Here is a 14,594-nt window from a genome sequence, read left to right on the forward strand (position 1 = left end):
CATGGGTTCAGGGAATACAGGTTTTGAAACAAGTTGACACCCAAAACAATTTTTACAAAAACGATCGACATCTTTGTCTATGCCAGGCCACCATACTTTAGTTCGAAGACGTCTCTTCATGACAACGATACCAGGATGGCCCTCGTGAGCTAACGTAAGAACATGTTGTCTCAATGTTTTTGGAATCACAATACGTGTACCGCGTAATAGAAGACGGCCAATGACAGCTAATTCACTTCGAACTGTTAGATAAGATTTACATTCAAGTTCACACCAGTCGTTCGAAAGAATGCAATCCATGACATTGCGCAACTCAAAATCAGCGTTTGTTGCACGCTCGATGTCACATGTGCTCATGGCAATAGGCGTCGCTTCTTTTGCTACAAATTTCACATACTCATGCGTGTCATCAACGTGTTTGCACAACGCTTTTGAAGAAAATAAGCGAGATAAGCAATCGGCAATGTTTTGCCTCCCTGGGATATACTTCACTTCATACTGATAAGGCATTAATCTTAAAATCCAGCGTTCCATTCTAGCATTCGGCTTGGAGCGGGGAGTGAAAATGAATTTTAACGGTTTATGATCTGTTAATAAATCAAAACTGCTCCCATACAAATAAACGTGAAATCTTTCGCATGCCCACACAATAGCTAAAGCTTCTTTTTCAGTTTGCGAATATTTACGTTCAATTTCGGTTAAAGTACGGCTAGCATAACTAATAACATAATTTTTTCCATTTTGGTTTTGCACCAGCACTCCAGCTAAACTATAAGGACTAGCATCAGCAATTACTTGAGTTTTAGCATGTTTGTCATAATAACCCAAAGTTACACAATTGCACAATAACGATTTTAGCTTTTCAAAAGATTGCTGTTGAGCTTTACCCCAATGAAAATCAACACTTTTACGAGTTAACATACGAAGCGGTTCCGACACCGTGGCTAAATCAGGTATAAATCTAGCATTATAATTCACCAGTCCTAAAAAACTTCTTACTTCAGCGGCGTTTTCTGGTGCTCTTGCTTCCTTAACAGCTTCAACTTTTGCCTCTTCCGGGTCAATTCCTTTAGACGACAGCACATGTCCCATAAATACAAGTTTGTCTTTGTTGAATTCGCACTTTTTTTTGTTCAGCGTGAACCCACTATCTCGAATTCTTTCAAGTACCTTCTCGAGTCTTCGGTCATGCTCCTCTTGAGTCGACCCGTACACGATAATGTCATCAAGGATATTCTTGACTCCTGTACAACCTTGTAGCGTTTGTTGCATTACTCGTTGGTACATCTCCGGAGCACAACTAACTCCAAACATCAGTCTCTTGTATCGATATAATCCTTCATGCGTCACAAATGTAGTAATATTTCTAGAATTAGGTTGTAATTCAATTTGGTGATACGCCCATTTGACATCTAGTTTAGTGAATACCTTGCTTTGGTTCATGTCATGCAGCACTTCTTCAATGGTAGGCATCGGGTGACGTTCTCTTCTGACAGCTTTGTTAGCTTGGCGCATATCGACACACAAACGAATGTCTCCATTTTGCTTGGGCACGATCATTGCAGGTGAAACCCAAGTTGACGGTTCTTCAACTTTTTCGATGATGTCAAGGTCTTCCAACTGTTTTAATTTTTCTGCTAACTTGTCCCGAAGGTTAAATGGTATTCGTCTTACAGGTTGACACACAGGCTTTACATTTTTATCAACAGGTATTGTTAATTGAAAGTCTTTTAATTTTCCCACACCATCGAAACATGACTGATATTTATTCAAAAGCGAAGGACTTTTAGTTACAGCATTTAGTTCACAATCAAATTTAATTATTTGTAACTCTGTGGCTGTTTTCAATCCTAGCAGCGGTTGCCCTTTTCCTTCGATCACTACAAATTCGACATTTTTCAGTGCTTTTTTTGTTGTTTCAACGTCTGCAGTGAAAATTCCTGCTATTTTCAAAGGTGCATCACTTCCATAAGCGTAGATTGTTTTGTCAGAAAGATGGCTTTTGCACTTAATGCGCTGTTTTTTTAAATCTTCCCACAGTGCACGATCAATTACATTACATGTAGCTCCCGAGTCGATAATCATTGAAATATTGATTCCACCAACATTTACCGAAACTTTTCCAGTATTGTAACTACATACATTAAAGATATAGTCCAACTCACCATCAGCATTTCGTTTTACTTGTCTGATGTTATTTTTTCGGTTCGTCCTGTTGCTTCCATTCGTCGGGTTCTTTTCCACGTGGCTGGTTCCAACAGATTTTGTTCTGCAGCAGCTTGCAAAATGACCCATTTTATTGCATTTTCTACATTCTTTTCCTTGCGCTGGACAATTCCTGTCGCTGCTTTTGTGACCTTCCCTTCCGCATCGGTAACATCGGAATCGAGATTGATAGCTTTTCTTAACTGATTTAAACGTCGAGATTTTGTTGACTTCCTGACTGTATGATCTTGATTGAATTTCTGACACTTCGAATGCCAAGGCCAATTCTCTTAACGTTTTTTAGATTCAAGTCACTTCCTTTTTCTAAGAGTCGGCGTCGTAACGCATCCAATCTACATTTTTCCACGACTTGATCACGAATTTGATCATCCATGTCTTCAAAACTGCACGTTTCTGCTTTTTGTTTTAATCGAGTTATAAATTGTTCTACACTTTCTTCCTCTTTTTGAAATAGAGATCTAAATACATGGCGTTCAAACGGGACATTGTTTAACGGCGTAAAATAATTAGTTAGTGCTTGAACAGCAGCTTCATAGCTGTTCAATTCCCCTTCAAAGGTAAAGAAAATGTCCTGCACTGCCATTCCAGCACAATGCAGCAGCAGAGCTCGCTTTCTAGAAGCATTCGTGACATTTTTTCCTTCAGCATACAACTCAAAAGCTCGTTTCCATCTGGTCCATCGCGTGCTTGCTCCAGGACTTTCACAGTCAAAAGGTTGTAAATCAAACGTAGGTATCTCCATTCTTTTCTGAGTATTATCCTACTATCCTCGTCGCCAGAATTGTTGTGTCTGCCTAGCCTGCTTTACACAACTTGATAGTTCAGATTTAACATAGCACTTGTATTTGCGTGGCGTAACAAAGAATCCAAACAGCGAGACACGAGTCATTTATATACTAGCACGTTACGGGTTTCCAATACAGATTATGTAAATACACAGACACTACAATTTCAACCTCCCATTGTACTGTATATTATCTTAATAATAAGCATGTTACCGCTTTTTCATATCATGCCTCAAGTTACGCCTTGTCTCACTGACATGTCCATTATCTTGTGAATACTTTTTCTTTCAACTAAAAACAAAAAATGTGTAGTGTTTGTAGTCTTTCCTCTCTTACATGAACCTTTGATATTTCTTGATTTGCTGTGTATGTCTGTATCTCTACATTCTTTTTTAATTATGTAAGTGGTCCAGAATGCATATTGCTTGTGAAGTTTCTGTCTAGAGTGTTGGATAGTTTGAGCATTTCAAGTCTTCTTCAGTAGTATCTAAGTTGTTGTCATGCCTCGTAATCTATCCTTTTCACTCAATTTTTGATTCAGAAATACTATCAGCTCCTGCGATGCTTGAGTATAGTGGTTTCGTTTTTTCATTTTTTATTGTGTATCAGAATTTGAATTGCCCTACAGCTCTTTAGAATCTCTTGAGTTATGGTGTTCATACTCTGTTTGGCTATGGTAAACTTGTTGATATGTGGCCACTTTCAACTTGTTGCTTTGAGACTGGTTAATGGAAAGTTTCCAACAATCTGGTTTCATGCCATGCCAGTCTGCCTCCTTGTTCAGCTACATTTTAGTGCATTTTTTGTTGTTGTTCTTGAAACAACACATGCCTGCAATTTCTTGAATGAAGAGGTTTGTTGTAGGATTTTGATTGACTATAAAACACACTCACAAAAAAAAATGTTTTTCTTGTGTTGTATATAACCTTTTCATGCACCTTACACATTTGTTAAATTTCTGGCAGACACACATACTCTTTGTAGTGTCTGTGTATTTACATAATCTGTATTGGAAACCCGTAACGTGCTAGTATATAAATGACTCGTGTCTCGCTGTTTGGATTCTTTGTTCCGCCACGCAAATACAAGTGCTATGTTAAATCTGAACTATCAAGTTGTGTAAAGCAGGCTAGGCAGACACAACAATTCTGGCGACGAGGATAGTAGGATAATACTCAGAAAAGAATGGAGATACCTACGTTTGATTTACAACCTTTTGACTGTGAAAGTCCTGGAGCAAGCACGCGATGGACCAGATGGAAACGAGCTTTTGAGTTGTATGCTGAAGGAAAGAATGTCACGAATGCTTCTAGAAAGCGAGCTCTGCTGCTGCATTGTGCTGGAATGGCAGTGCAGGACATTTTCTTTACCTTTGAAGGGGAATTGACCAGCTATGAAGCTGCTGTTCAAGCACTAACTAATTATTTTACGCCGTTAAACAATGTCCCGTTTGAACGCCATGTATTTAGATCTCTATTTCAAAAAGAGGAAGAAAGTGTAGAACAATTTATAACTCGATTAAAACAAAAAGCAGAAACGTGCAGTTTTGAAGACATGGATGATCAAATTCGTGATCAAGTCGTGGAAAAATGTAGATCGGATGCGTTACGACGGCGACTCTTAGAAAAAGGAAGTGACTTGAATCTAAAAACGTTAAGAGAATTGGCCTTGGCATTCGAAGTGTCAGAAATTCAATCAAGATCATACAGTCAGGAAGTCAACAAAATCTCGACGTTTAAATCAGTTAAGAAAAGCTATCAATCTCGATTCCGATGTTACCGATGCGGAAGGGAAGGTCACAAAAGCAGCGACAGGAATTGTCCAGCGCAAGGAAAAGAATGTAGAAAATGCAATAAAATGGGTCATTTTGCAAGCTGCTGCAGAACAAAATCTGTTGGAACCAGCCACGTGGAAAAGAACCCGACGAATGGAAGCAACAGGACGAACCGAAAAAATAACATCAGACAAGTAAAACGAAATGCTGATGGTGAGTTGGACTATATCTTTAATGTATGTAGTTACAATACTGGAAAAGTTTCGGTAAATGTTGGTGGAATCAATATTTCAATGATTATCGACTCGGGAGCTACATGTAATGTAATTGATCGTGCACTGTGGGAAGATTTAAAAAAACAGCGCATTAAGTGCAAAAGCCATCTTTCTGACAAAACAATCTACGCTTATGGAAGTGATGCACCTTTGAAAATAGCAGGAATTTTCACTGCAGACGTTGAAACAACAAAAAAAGCACTGAAAAATGTCGAATTTGTAGTGATCGAAGGAAAAGGGCAACCGCTGCTAGGATTGAAAACAGCCACAGAGTTACAAATAATTAAATTTGATTGTGAACTAAATGCTGTAACTAAAAGTCCTTCGCTTTTGAATAAATATCAGTCATGTTTCGATGGTGTGGGAAAATTAAAAGACTTTCAATTAACAATACCTGTTGATAAAAATGTAAAGCCTGTGTGTCAACCTGTAAGACGAATACCATTTAACCTTCGGGACAAGTTAGCAGAAAAATTAAAACAGTTGGAAGACCTTGACATCATCGAAAAAGTTGAAGAACCGTCAACTTGGGTTTCACCTGCAATGATCGTGCCCAAGCAAAATGGAGACATTCGTTTGTGTGTCGATATGCGCCAAGCTAACAAAGCTGTCAGAAGAGAACGTCACCCGATGCCTACCATTGAAGAAGTGCTGCATGACATGAACCAAAGCAAGGTATTCACTAAACTAGATGTCAAATGGGCGTATCACCAAATTGAATTACAACCTAGTTCTAGAAATATTACTACATTTGTGACGCATGAAGGATTATATCGATACAAGAGACTGATGTTTGGAGTTAGTTGTGCTCCGGAGATGTACCAACGAGTAATGCAACAAACGCTACAAGGTTGTACAGGAGTCAAGAATATTCTTGATGACATTATCGTGTACGGGTCGACTCAAGAGGAGCATGACCGAAGACTCGAGAAGGTACTTGAAAGAATTCGAGATAGTGGGTTCACGCTGAACAAAGAAAAGTGCGAATTCAACAAAGACAAACTTGTATTTATGGGACATGTGCTGTCGTCTAAAGGAATTGACCCGGAAGAGGCAAAAGTTGAAGCTGTTAAGGAAGCAAGAGCACCAGAAAACGCCGCTGAAGTAAGAAGTTTTTTAGGACTGGTGAATTATAATGCTAGATTTATACCTGATTTAGCCACGGTGTCGGAACCGCTTCGTATGTTAACTCGTAAAAGTGTTGATTTTCATTGGGATAAAGCTCAACAGCAATCTTTTGAAAAGCTAAAATCTTTATTGTGCAATTGTGTAACTTTGGGTTATTATGACAAACATGCTAAAACTCAAGTAATTGCTGATGCTAGTCCTTATGGTTTAGCTGGAGTGCTGGTGCAAAACCAAAATGGAAAAAATTATGTTATTAGTTATGCTAGCCGTACTTTAACCGAAATTGAACGTAAATATTCGCAAACTGAAAAAGAAGCTTTAGCTATTGTGTGGGCATGCGAAAGATTTCACGTTTATTTGTATGGGAGCAGTTTTGATTTATTAACAGATCATAAACCGTTAAAATTCATTTTCACTCCCCGCTCCAAGCCGAATGCTAGAATGGAACGCTGGATTTTAAGATTAATGCCTTATCAATATGAAGTGAAGTATATCCCAGGGAGGCAAAACATTGCCGATTGCTTATCTCGCTTATTTTCTTCAAAAGCGCTGTGCAAACACGTTGATGACACGCATGAGTATGTGAAATTTGTAGCAAAAGAAGCGACGCCTATTGCCATGAGCACACGTGACATCGAGCGTGCAACAAACGCTGATTTTGAGTTGCGCAATGTCATGGATTGCATTCTTTCGAACGACTGGTGTGAACTTGAATGTAAATCTTATCTAACAGTTCGAAGTGAATTAGCTGTCATTGGCCGTCTTCTATTACGAGGTACACGTATTGTGATTCCAAAAACATTGAGACAACATGTTCTTACGTTAGCTCACGAGGGCCATCCTGGTATCGTTGTCATGAAGAGACGTCTTCGTACTAAAGTATGGTGGCCTGGCATAGACAAAGATGCCGATCGTTTTTGTAAAAATTGTTTTGGGTGTCAACTTGTTTCAAAACCTGTATCCCCTGAACCCATGAAACGTACCGAATTGCCGGAAGGACCCTGGCAAGATCTTGCTATTGATTTAATGGGACCTCTGCCTTCTGGTGATTATGTTTTTGTTGTGATCGATTATTTTAGTCGTTACTTTGAAATTGATGTTATGAAAACAGTTACTAGTGAAAAAGTGATTGGAAGTTTAAAGAAAATGTTTGCAACGCATGGTTTACCTTGTTCAATAACTTCTGATAATGGTCCGCAATTTATTAGCAACGAATTTCATTCATTTTTGAGCGAATGTGGAATATTGCATCGTAGAGTAACTCCATTGTGGCCTCAAGCCAACGGAGAAGTTGAAATTCAAAATCGCTCATTGCTTAAACGCATTAAAATTGCACAAGCTGAAGGTAAAAACTGGAAAAATGAATTGTATTCGTATTTACTTATGTATCGCTCTACACCACACTCAACGACTGGAGTTAGTCCAGCCGAATTGTTGTTCAAACGAAAATTGCGTACTAAGTTACCATGCATTGATCGTTCTTATGACCATGATTCTAAATCTGTTCGTGACAGAGATTCAGAAATGAAGGAAAAGGGAAAGTTATATGCTGATCTTAGACGTGGTGCAGTTCAAGCTGATATTAAACCTGGTGACACTGTACTATTGAAACAATATGGCCGTGATAAACTTTCTACTACCTTTCGTAAAGATCCGTTTATTGTCACAGAGAAACATGGTAATTGTGTGATTGTTGAAAATGATGACGCAAAGTATAAAAGAAACGTAACCCATGTTAAGAAATTTCATGATTCAAACAATGACCCAACCACTGATGTGTCTTCGAGACATAATGTCTCGACTGAGGTTTTCTCTGATTCAACTGATGTAATACCTGAACAAAATGTTTCGCCTGATAACCTTACTGACGCTGTTATTCTAACCAGGCCGCACCGCAACATCAAACCACCGCAACGGTTTAAAGACGTTGTTATGTAATTTACTGTGTTGTGTTTAGCCAGAACTGTTATGTTTAATTCTTGATCTGTTGACTGCATTTCGAAATAGTGTTTGATTCTGAAAAGGAAAGAGATGTAGTGTCTGTGTATTTACATAATCTGTATTGGAAACCCGTAACGTGCTAGTATATAAATGACTCGTGTCTCGCTGTTTGGATTCTTTGTTACGCCACGCAAATACAAGTGCTATGTTAAATCTGAACTATCAAGTTGTGTAAAGCAGGCTAGGCAGACACAACACTCTTGTCATTACAATACTCACTACAACACTATTTAATGTTTGTCATTACCGCCCTCTTGTGTGTTCGTGCATTTCGATCCATACATATTACCTGTTCAGTCAACCTTTACCCCACTGGCAGCCTATTCTAAATTATGTTTGTCATTTGTAAAAAAATTTTACTTGCAATTGCATGTGTAGACTGTAGAGATGAGATAAACTCTTAATGTTTGTGCTAAGACCTCCGTAGTTATGCTTTTAAAAGATAATTGCGCCCCATAAAGGTTAACTTTTTACTCTGCCCAAAATTTTGCCTGTTGTTACGCAAACTGCATTGAAAACATGAACATTTGTATTCGACTCTGCAATCATCATCTGAATTTGTTTGACATGCTTCTGCAGCAGTTACCCTAACTGTTCCTCATCTACACCAATTAGACGACAACGACGAACATTGCAGACCGAAAATCATGGACTGTTCAAGAAGTATTCGCTTTGCGAAACTTGTCGAGGAAGTTGCCCTTTCGTTCAACTTTTCCTCTGGGGGGAAGTCTGTGGCGATCCCCGCTGCACAGTGGAGCAAAAAAGGAATATGTGTTGTCTGGCAGCACTCTGGAAGCGGGGTGACTGATTTGTCCTCGCCTCGTTTTTGCTCTTTTTTCTGGTTGTACTAGTGCTGAAATGTGGAGTGAGTGGTGTGTTGTCTGGAATTTTTGTGGGAGAAGCGACGGAGCAAGTGGGGGGGGAACTGACCAAAGTTTGGGGTGAGGAGGGGGGAAGAGGGGACGGAGTTTGAATTGTGATGTGTTGGTTGGGCAGAGTTGAAGTTGAGTTGAATTGTATTTGTGTTCTGTGACTGGATTCGTAGTTGATTGATTCTGTGATTGTGTTCGAAATTGGTTCATTGGACTGATTCTGTCATTAGTGTTGTTTCTATGAAATAGGTTGAAAAATAGAAGTCGGGAGCCCTTCTGGTGTCAGATATGCAATTAGTATAAACTTTCATATTAAAACCCCGCAGATCAATAGTTCACGTCCGGAAAAAAGAATCAGTGGAGGTACAGCTAACAGCTGAATCAAAGAGTTATTCATAAAAGAAGTGCACCTTCGATACTCGTCAATGTTTATTTATGGCGCATAATGATCAGTTTTGACGTGTGGAAACATAACAAGCAGAAGCCAACAAGCACACTTTGTTTGATTGTGCTGCAAACTTGTTTGGCGGCCGTGTGGTCTCTTAAAACTACTTAGCGGTCACCCAAACCAAACCTTTAAAAAAATCCTGACCATGGCAAAGAAGAGTCCCTGAAAGATTGGGTGTAGGCTCGATGGCAGCTGCTGCAGACACTCAACTGCATTAAGTTATAAGATACTTTACAATCAGTTCATGGACAGAGTTATCTCTGAACTGACCGAGTGGTTTGAAAGTAGCCTGAATTTCGATTCGGCAAAGTATAAAGAACTTGCACGAATTTTCAAGACCGGCTTAGTTCCTGAAATGGTCAAAAATTATCCAGAGCTGAATAGACAATCGATGAGATCAAATTGATTCATTCAGCAAGGCAACAGGAGCAAAATCTCTGTACGATGCTAAAAGAGCTTACCAGGCATTGTCCGAGTTGGAAAAACCTCTCTATTCTCAAATAGGCTACTCCAGCTGATTAAGATCCTCTTTTTGCCCGGTAAGCTCTGCTGCTTGTGAGAGGTCGTTTTCCAATCTTAGTAGATTGAAAACCTGGCTGAGAAATAGCCTACTTTGGGACAGGAAAGGTTAAATGCTAGCATTGTTTGCAACATTTACCAAAATATTCTTAATGACATCAGCATAAATGACAGTGCTAATGTATTTTCAATGCGCACTACCGTAAGACGCAATTCGGTTGTAACAAGTTCTTGTGATGTGTTTGAAAGTTATTATTTTTGTCATAAATTTGAAGATGTTCTTCTGTAGCTTCGATTGTTTTCAGTCTCCTGACTATTGACTTTGTCCTATAGTGCACTAAGTGTAGTGATTCTAGTGAAGGAGAGGGCAAGAAGAAAAGTATAACTTCTGTTTTTTTTTTGTAAAAACAAACTTAAGTATTCATTGGAAAGTCATAGGTTCGAATTTCGCTGGAGGTACCAATTTTTTTTTGCTTGTTTCTTAATCTTGCAACAGTCATTCACAAGAGCACTGGTATAGCTTTTATCTCCACGATTTCTTGTCTGTATAGCCTATTATGCTGTTAGCAGCTAATTTACCGAGGTCCGGTGATTATTTAATAAACTTAATACCAGAACCACTAAAATGTTGTATAAAAGTATGCATCCTCCTCAATGTTCAAAATCGTCTAAAATTTGATAAAATTTTGATTTATCCCCCCCCCAATCCTCAACTAACTTCGGCACCACTGTGCACCACGCAATAACTGTTTTATCGGGATTGCAATCCAGTACTGCCGGACCATCTAACGACACTCACACGAGTGTCTCCAATGTGGCTGATTTTAAAGAAATTCGCCACTCCCTTACAATTCTTTTTGGCAACGAAAAGCAACGTTCGACAAGTGTTGACGATGACCGCAAGGTAATAAAATAAGTATTTCAATGATGTGAAGGACATTACCGGTACTAAAAGAAGCATAATTTTTGCAAAATACGTATGATCAAAAAATGTTTTTTCCTCGGATGTCAACTAACCTAGTTCTCCTTTTTAACAACGATTCAATGTCCGACAACATCGAATCGACATAAAAACGACAATATTGCCAGCCAATGTAAATTAGCACTTCGGATTAAGACTTTGTTAAAATAAACGTCCGGAATTACAAACAAGACCTACAGCGCTGGTGATCGCAGATGGATATATTCCATCAATAACAAATATTCCCGCACATTGCAGCAGTGGCGATTATGACGCGCTGACCTAAATTTGCGTCACTCTTTGATACTACATTATTATTTTCGACAGTTAATCCACGATCATTCTATTGCGAAATTAAATAATTGGCTAGAAGAGACCGGTTGCCAAACTTGGCCGATTGAGGAGGTAGCACCGGCGGTCATTCAAGCACTACTTAGCGGCCATGGCCGCAGGCTGCTTTAAGGCTTGACAGTAGGTTACGTCATTATAGCATAGCGTGATGCCCTTCTTTGTACCGTATACCGAACACTTGTAGGCTATCATTACTCAATAAAGAGCTGATAGATTAGCATTATCGCTATATCTTATCTTAAAACTTGAAAAAAAATTGGCCTTTTAGTAAACAAAAGTGCCCTTTTTTCGTAACCTTCCCCCCCCCCCAGTCAAAAATCGTTCCGGCGCCCCTCCACGCTGTTCTATAGTGAGTAGTCAGGTAGTTCAGACGCCAGGAAGACCGCTCCTTCTCAACTGAACAAAACTTGCGTTTTTGACTGAAAACAGCAAGTTTAACCAAAAAGTGGTCTAATTGTACATTCACGAATGTGTTGCAAGATTGCTTTAATGGTATCCAGATTATTCACATTCGCGTGGCTGAAATACGGACCCTCGGGCTAAACACACTTTCGTTGACATAGCAGGCCTCGAAATTCGCGGCGGACACCGCGGACATGTCTGCCGTCACAGCATGTGATGTCCGCGGGAAGTACCATCTAGATCGGTCATATTTGTCCGCCGGGAAATAACACAAGAACTGGCGATACAAACCGTCATTGCATAGCACGAACAATTGTTTCGAGAATATACGGTAATTTCCCGCGCATTCTAGCGCGCATCTACAAAATGTGAATACTGTAGTGTATCCCTTAGCTTCCATTCAAGGAGGAAAACTTTCGATATTTACGTTGCTTCAACGATTGAATCAGTATAAAAAAGGTAAATTCTTCGCTAAGAAACAATGGGAGTAAAGGCACTTCTGCACGAATCAGCACAACTTTGTTCAAGATTTACATCACAATTTACGCTTTGATCTTCGAGTAATATTGTTAAGGCAAGGTTGGTTACAAAATTAGATTAGCCAATATATACGAGTAATCTATTACAGCAAGATGCAGCAAATTTGTTAAGTTTTGGTATTATAGTAAGATAGAAAAGGCCCAAGAAAAATTCACTTTCGCTCACATGACACGCAAAAATAAACTTAAAGAAAAGAGCCTGTGAAACTTTGTACAGCAGAAAATAGTAGCGTTAGTGTAGAAGCTTTCCTACTCGTGCCCAGAGCATTGTGACGCAAGAAGCCACACGACCTCGTTCGGTAGAAGTTAATTAGTTATGCGACGTATTGAGCAGCTACACGGCGCTTTGACTCTTCAAGCGCACGCAGTTGGTCTGATGAAAGCCCTTCAGACTTCAGAGTGACTTCGCTGAAATTTTTAAAAGCCTTCAAAATCGTAGCTATAGTTCTCAAATGGCGAAGAATTATCAAGATAAGTGATTAAGCATGACGATCGACGCTAAAACTGGTGTGTCCGCCGTGAGACTTAATTTGTCCGCCGAGATAGCTGCTCAGACCGGACACGTTTGTCCGCCCTCAACAAAAACGAATTTCGAGGCCTGCATAGGTTGGGCTATCAGTTTCGTTCAGTATGTTTTTATTGTTTTTTTTTTTGTTTTTTTACTGTTTCTCATCATCACAGTAAAAACAAACTTTTGTAACTTTTGTGAAAACTTTTGGAAATTGAAACTGGAATTGATTGGTCAAAGTTTATTTGAACAGAAGAGTATGTCTGTATTTTATTATATTTAATGTATATATCTCTATTTTTATTCAATTTTTTTCTGAACCTGCACGATCACACTGAGCCAATTTCCTGCAGTTTTTACCCTTATGAGTCTTTTATGGCGTCACAACTAACTAAGTTTTTGAATACAATATTCTTCGAGAAACTTATAATAACTTACAAAGGAATTTATTTTCACACTAGTCAGTTCAATCATAAACAGCTAAAAATCGATTTCGATCAGCTAGCAGCTAGATCACCTTCAGTTAAGCTTATTCAAATAGAACCTATCACACTATTAGCCTACGATTACACTATTTGATTCTATTTGAATAAGCTTAACTGAAGATAATCTAGCTGCTACCTGATCGAAATCGATTTTTACCTGTTAATGATTGAACTGACTTGTGTGAAAATAAATTCGTTTGTATTAGCCTACAAGACATGTAACCAAGTCGTTCATATCAAGCATAGCCTATTGTTGTGGTTTGAGAGACTGTGGTTTGACATCTGTCAAAAAAAATTTCACTGTCTTGATAAGGGAAACTTGTCACTTTTTGAATTTCTTTTGTATTAAATCACCCTTGTTGCACTTGCAAGTGTTTTTTGTAAGCCTATTTCACAACCGACGAAATAAAAGTTTTCTTTTTCACTTTCTTTTCTATGTTTGGTGGCTGTGCATTTTAAGTAAAAGCGAAACGCTGCACATCGTTTTTTGTATTGTACTAGGCTCAGTTTCAGTTTTGTTTTTATTAGCAACAAGAAAACATAGCGACTTAGCTGTTAGCTCTATTACCAAAAAATGCCCAAAAAAACATGACCTTATCCTTTTGCTATGCCACCGGACAGCACCATTTTACAGGAATATTTATACCCACATTTTTGTTGAAAATGCCCTCAGAATGCACCAAACTCAAAATAATTTTTCAAAAATTTCTGGGGGAGGCCCCCAAGACCCCCCGACGCTGGGTGTCGCCGTTGTCAAACACGCCGTCGGGCTTCGCCCGCAGGTCATCAAAACCCCCCCTTTCAAAATTCCTGGCTACGCTACTGTGTGGAGCCGACTGGTTCTTTCAACTAAATCATATTTTGCACTGCTTGGTGGTGGCCGTGCTTAATTTACTTTCATTTACGTAACCTTTAAATCTGCATCGCATGCACGTTTTCAACTTTTGTGGTTTTCCTTTTGTTGGTTTTGCTCCAGTAGGCTACACTATTTTAACTTTATCATTGCTGTTATTTTCGACAAAAAACTAAATTGATTTTAGTTAAAATAGCGTTTTCCAAACAATGTGTTATCGATGCACATTTTCAACCCAAGGGTTTTGTCATCTTTCCTTTTTGTTGATGTCAAATTTGTGTGTTTACTTTATCGTTTTCTACATGTTCGAGCCAGCAATGAAAAATAAAATTGAATTGGAGTCATAGTAGATCTTAAAAAAGCCTTTGACACAGTTCATCATGAAAAACTCTTGCATAAACTCGATCATTATCGCATTCGAGGAGTTTCCAATGCTTTACTTACTTCCTACTTGAAAAACCGTAAAC

The 14,594-nt window shown here is 38.9% G+C and overlaps 1 protein-coding gene across 1 annotated transcript; it reads right to left on the reverse strand.

Moving 5' to 3' along the window:
* Nucleotides 1-2,413: 2,413 nt before the first annotated feature.
* LOC145778933 (uncharacterized) lies at nt 2,414-2,968 on the reverse strand. The gene has a single exon (XM_082590521.1). It carries the CDS (start codon nt 2,966-2,968, stop codon nt 2,414-2,416), a length of 555 nt encoding a protein of 184 aa, XP_082446647.1.
* Between the last annotated feature and the right edge of the window lie 11,626 nt (nt 2,969-14,594).

This window comes from Aplidium turbinatum, chromosome 10, assembly GCF_918807975.1.
Source record: "Aplidium turbinatum chromosome 10, kaAplTurb1.1, whole genome shotgun sequence".
Taxonomy (NCBI): domain Eukaryota; kingdom Metazoa; phylum Chordata; class Ascidiacea; order Aplousobranchia; family Polyclinidae; genus Aplidium; species Aplidium turbinatum.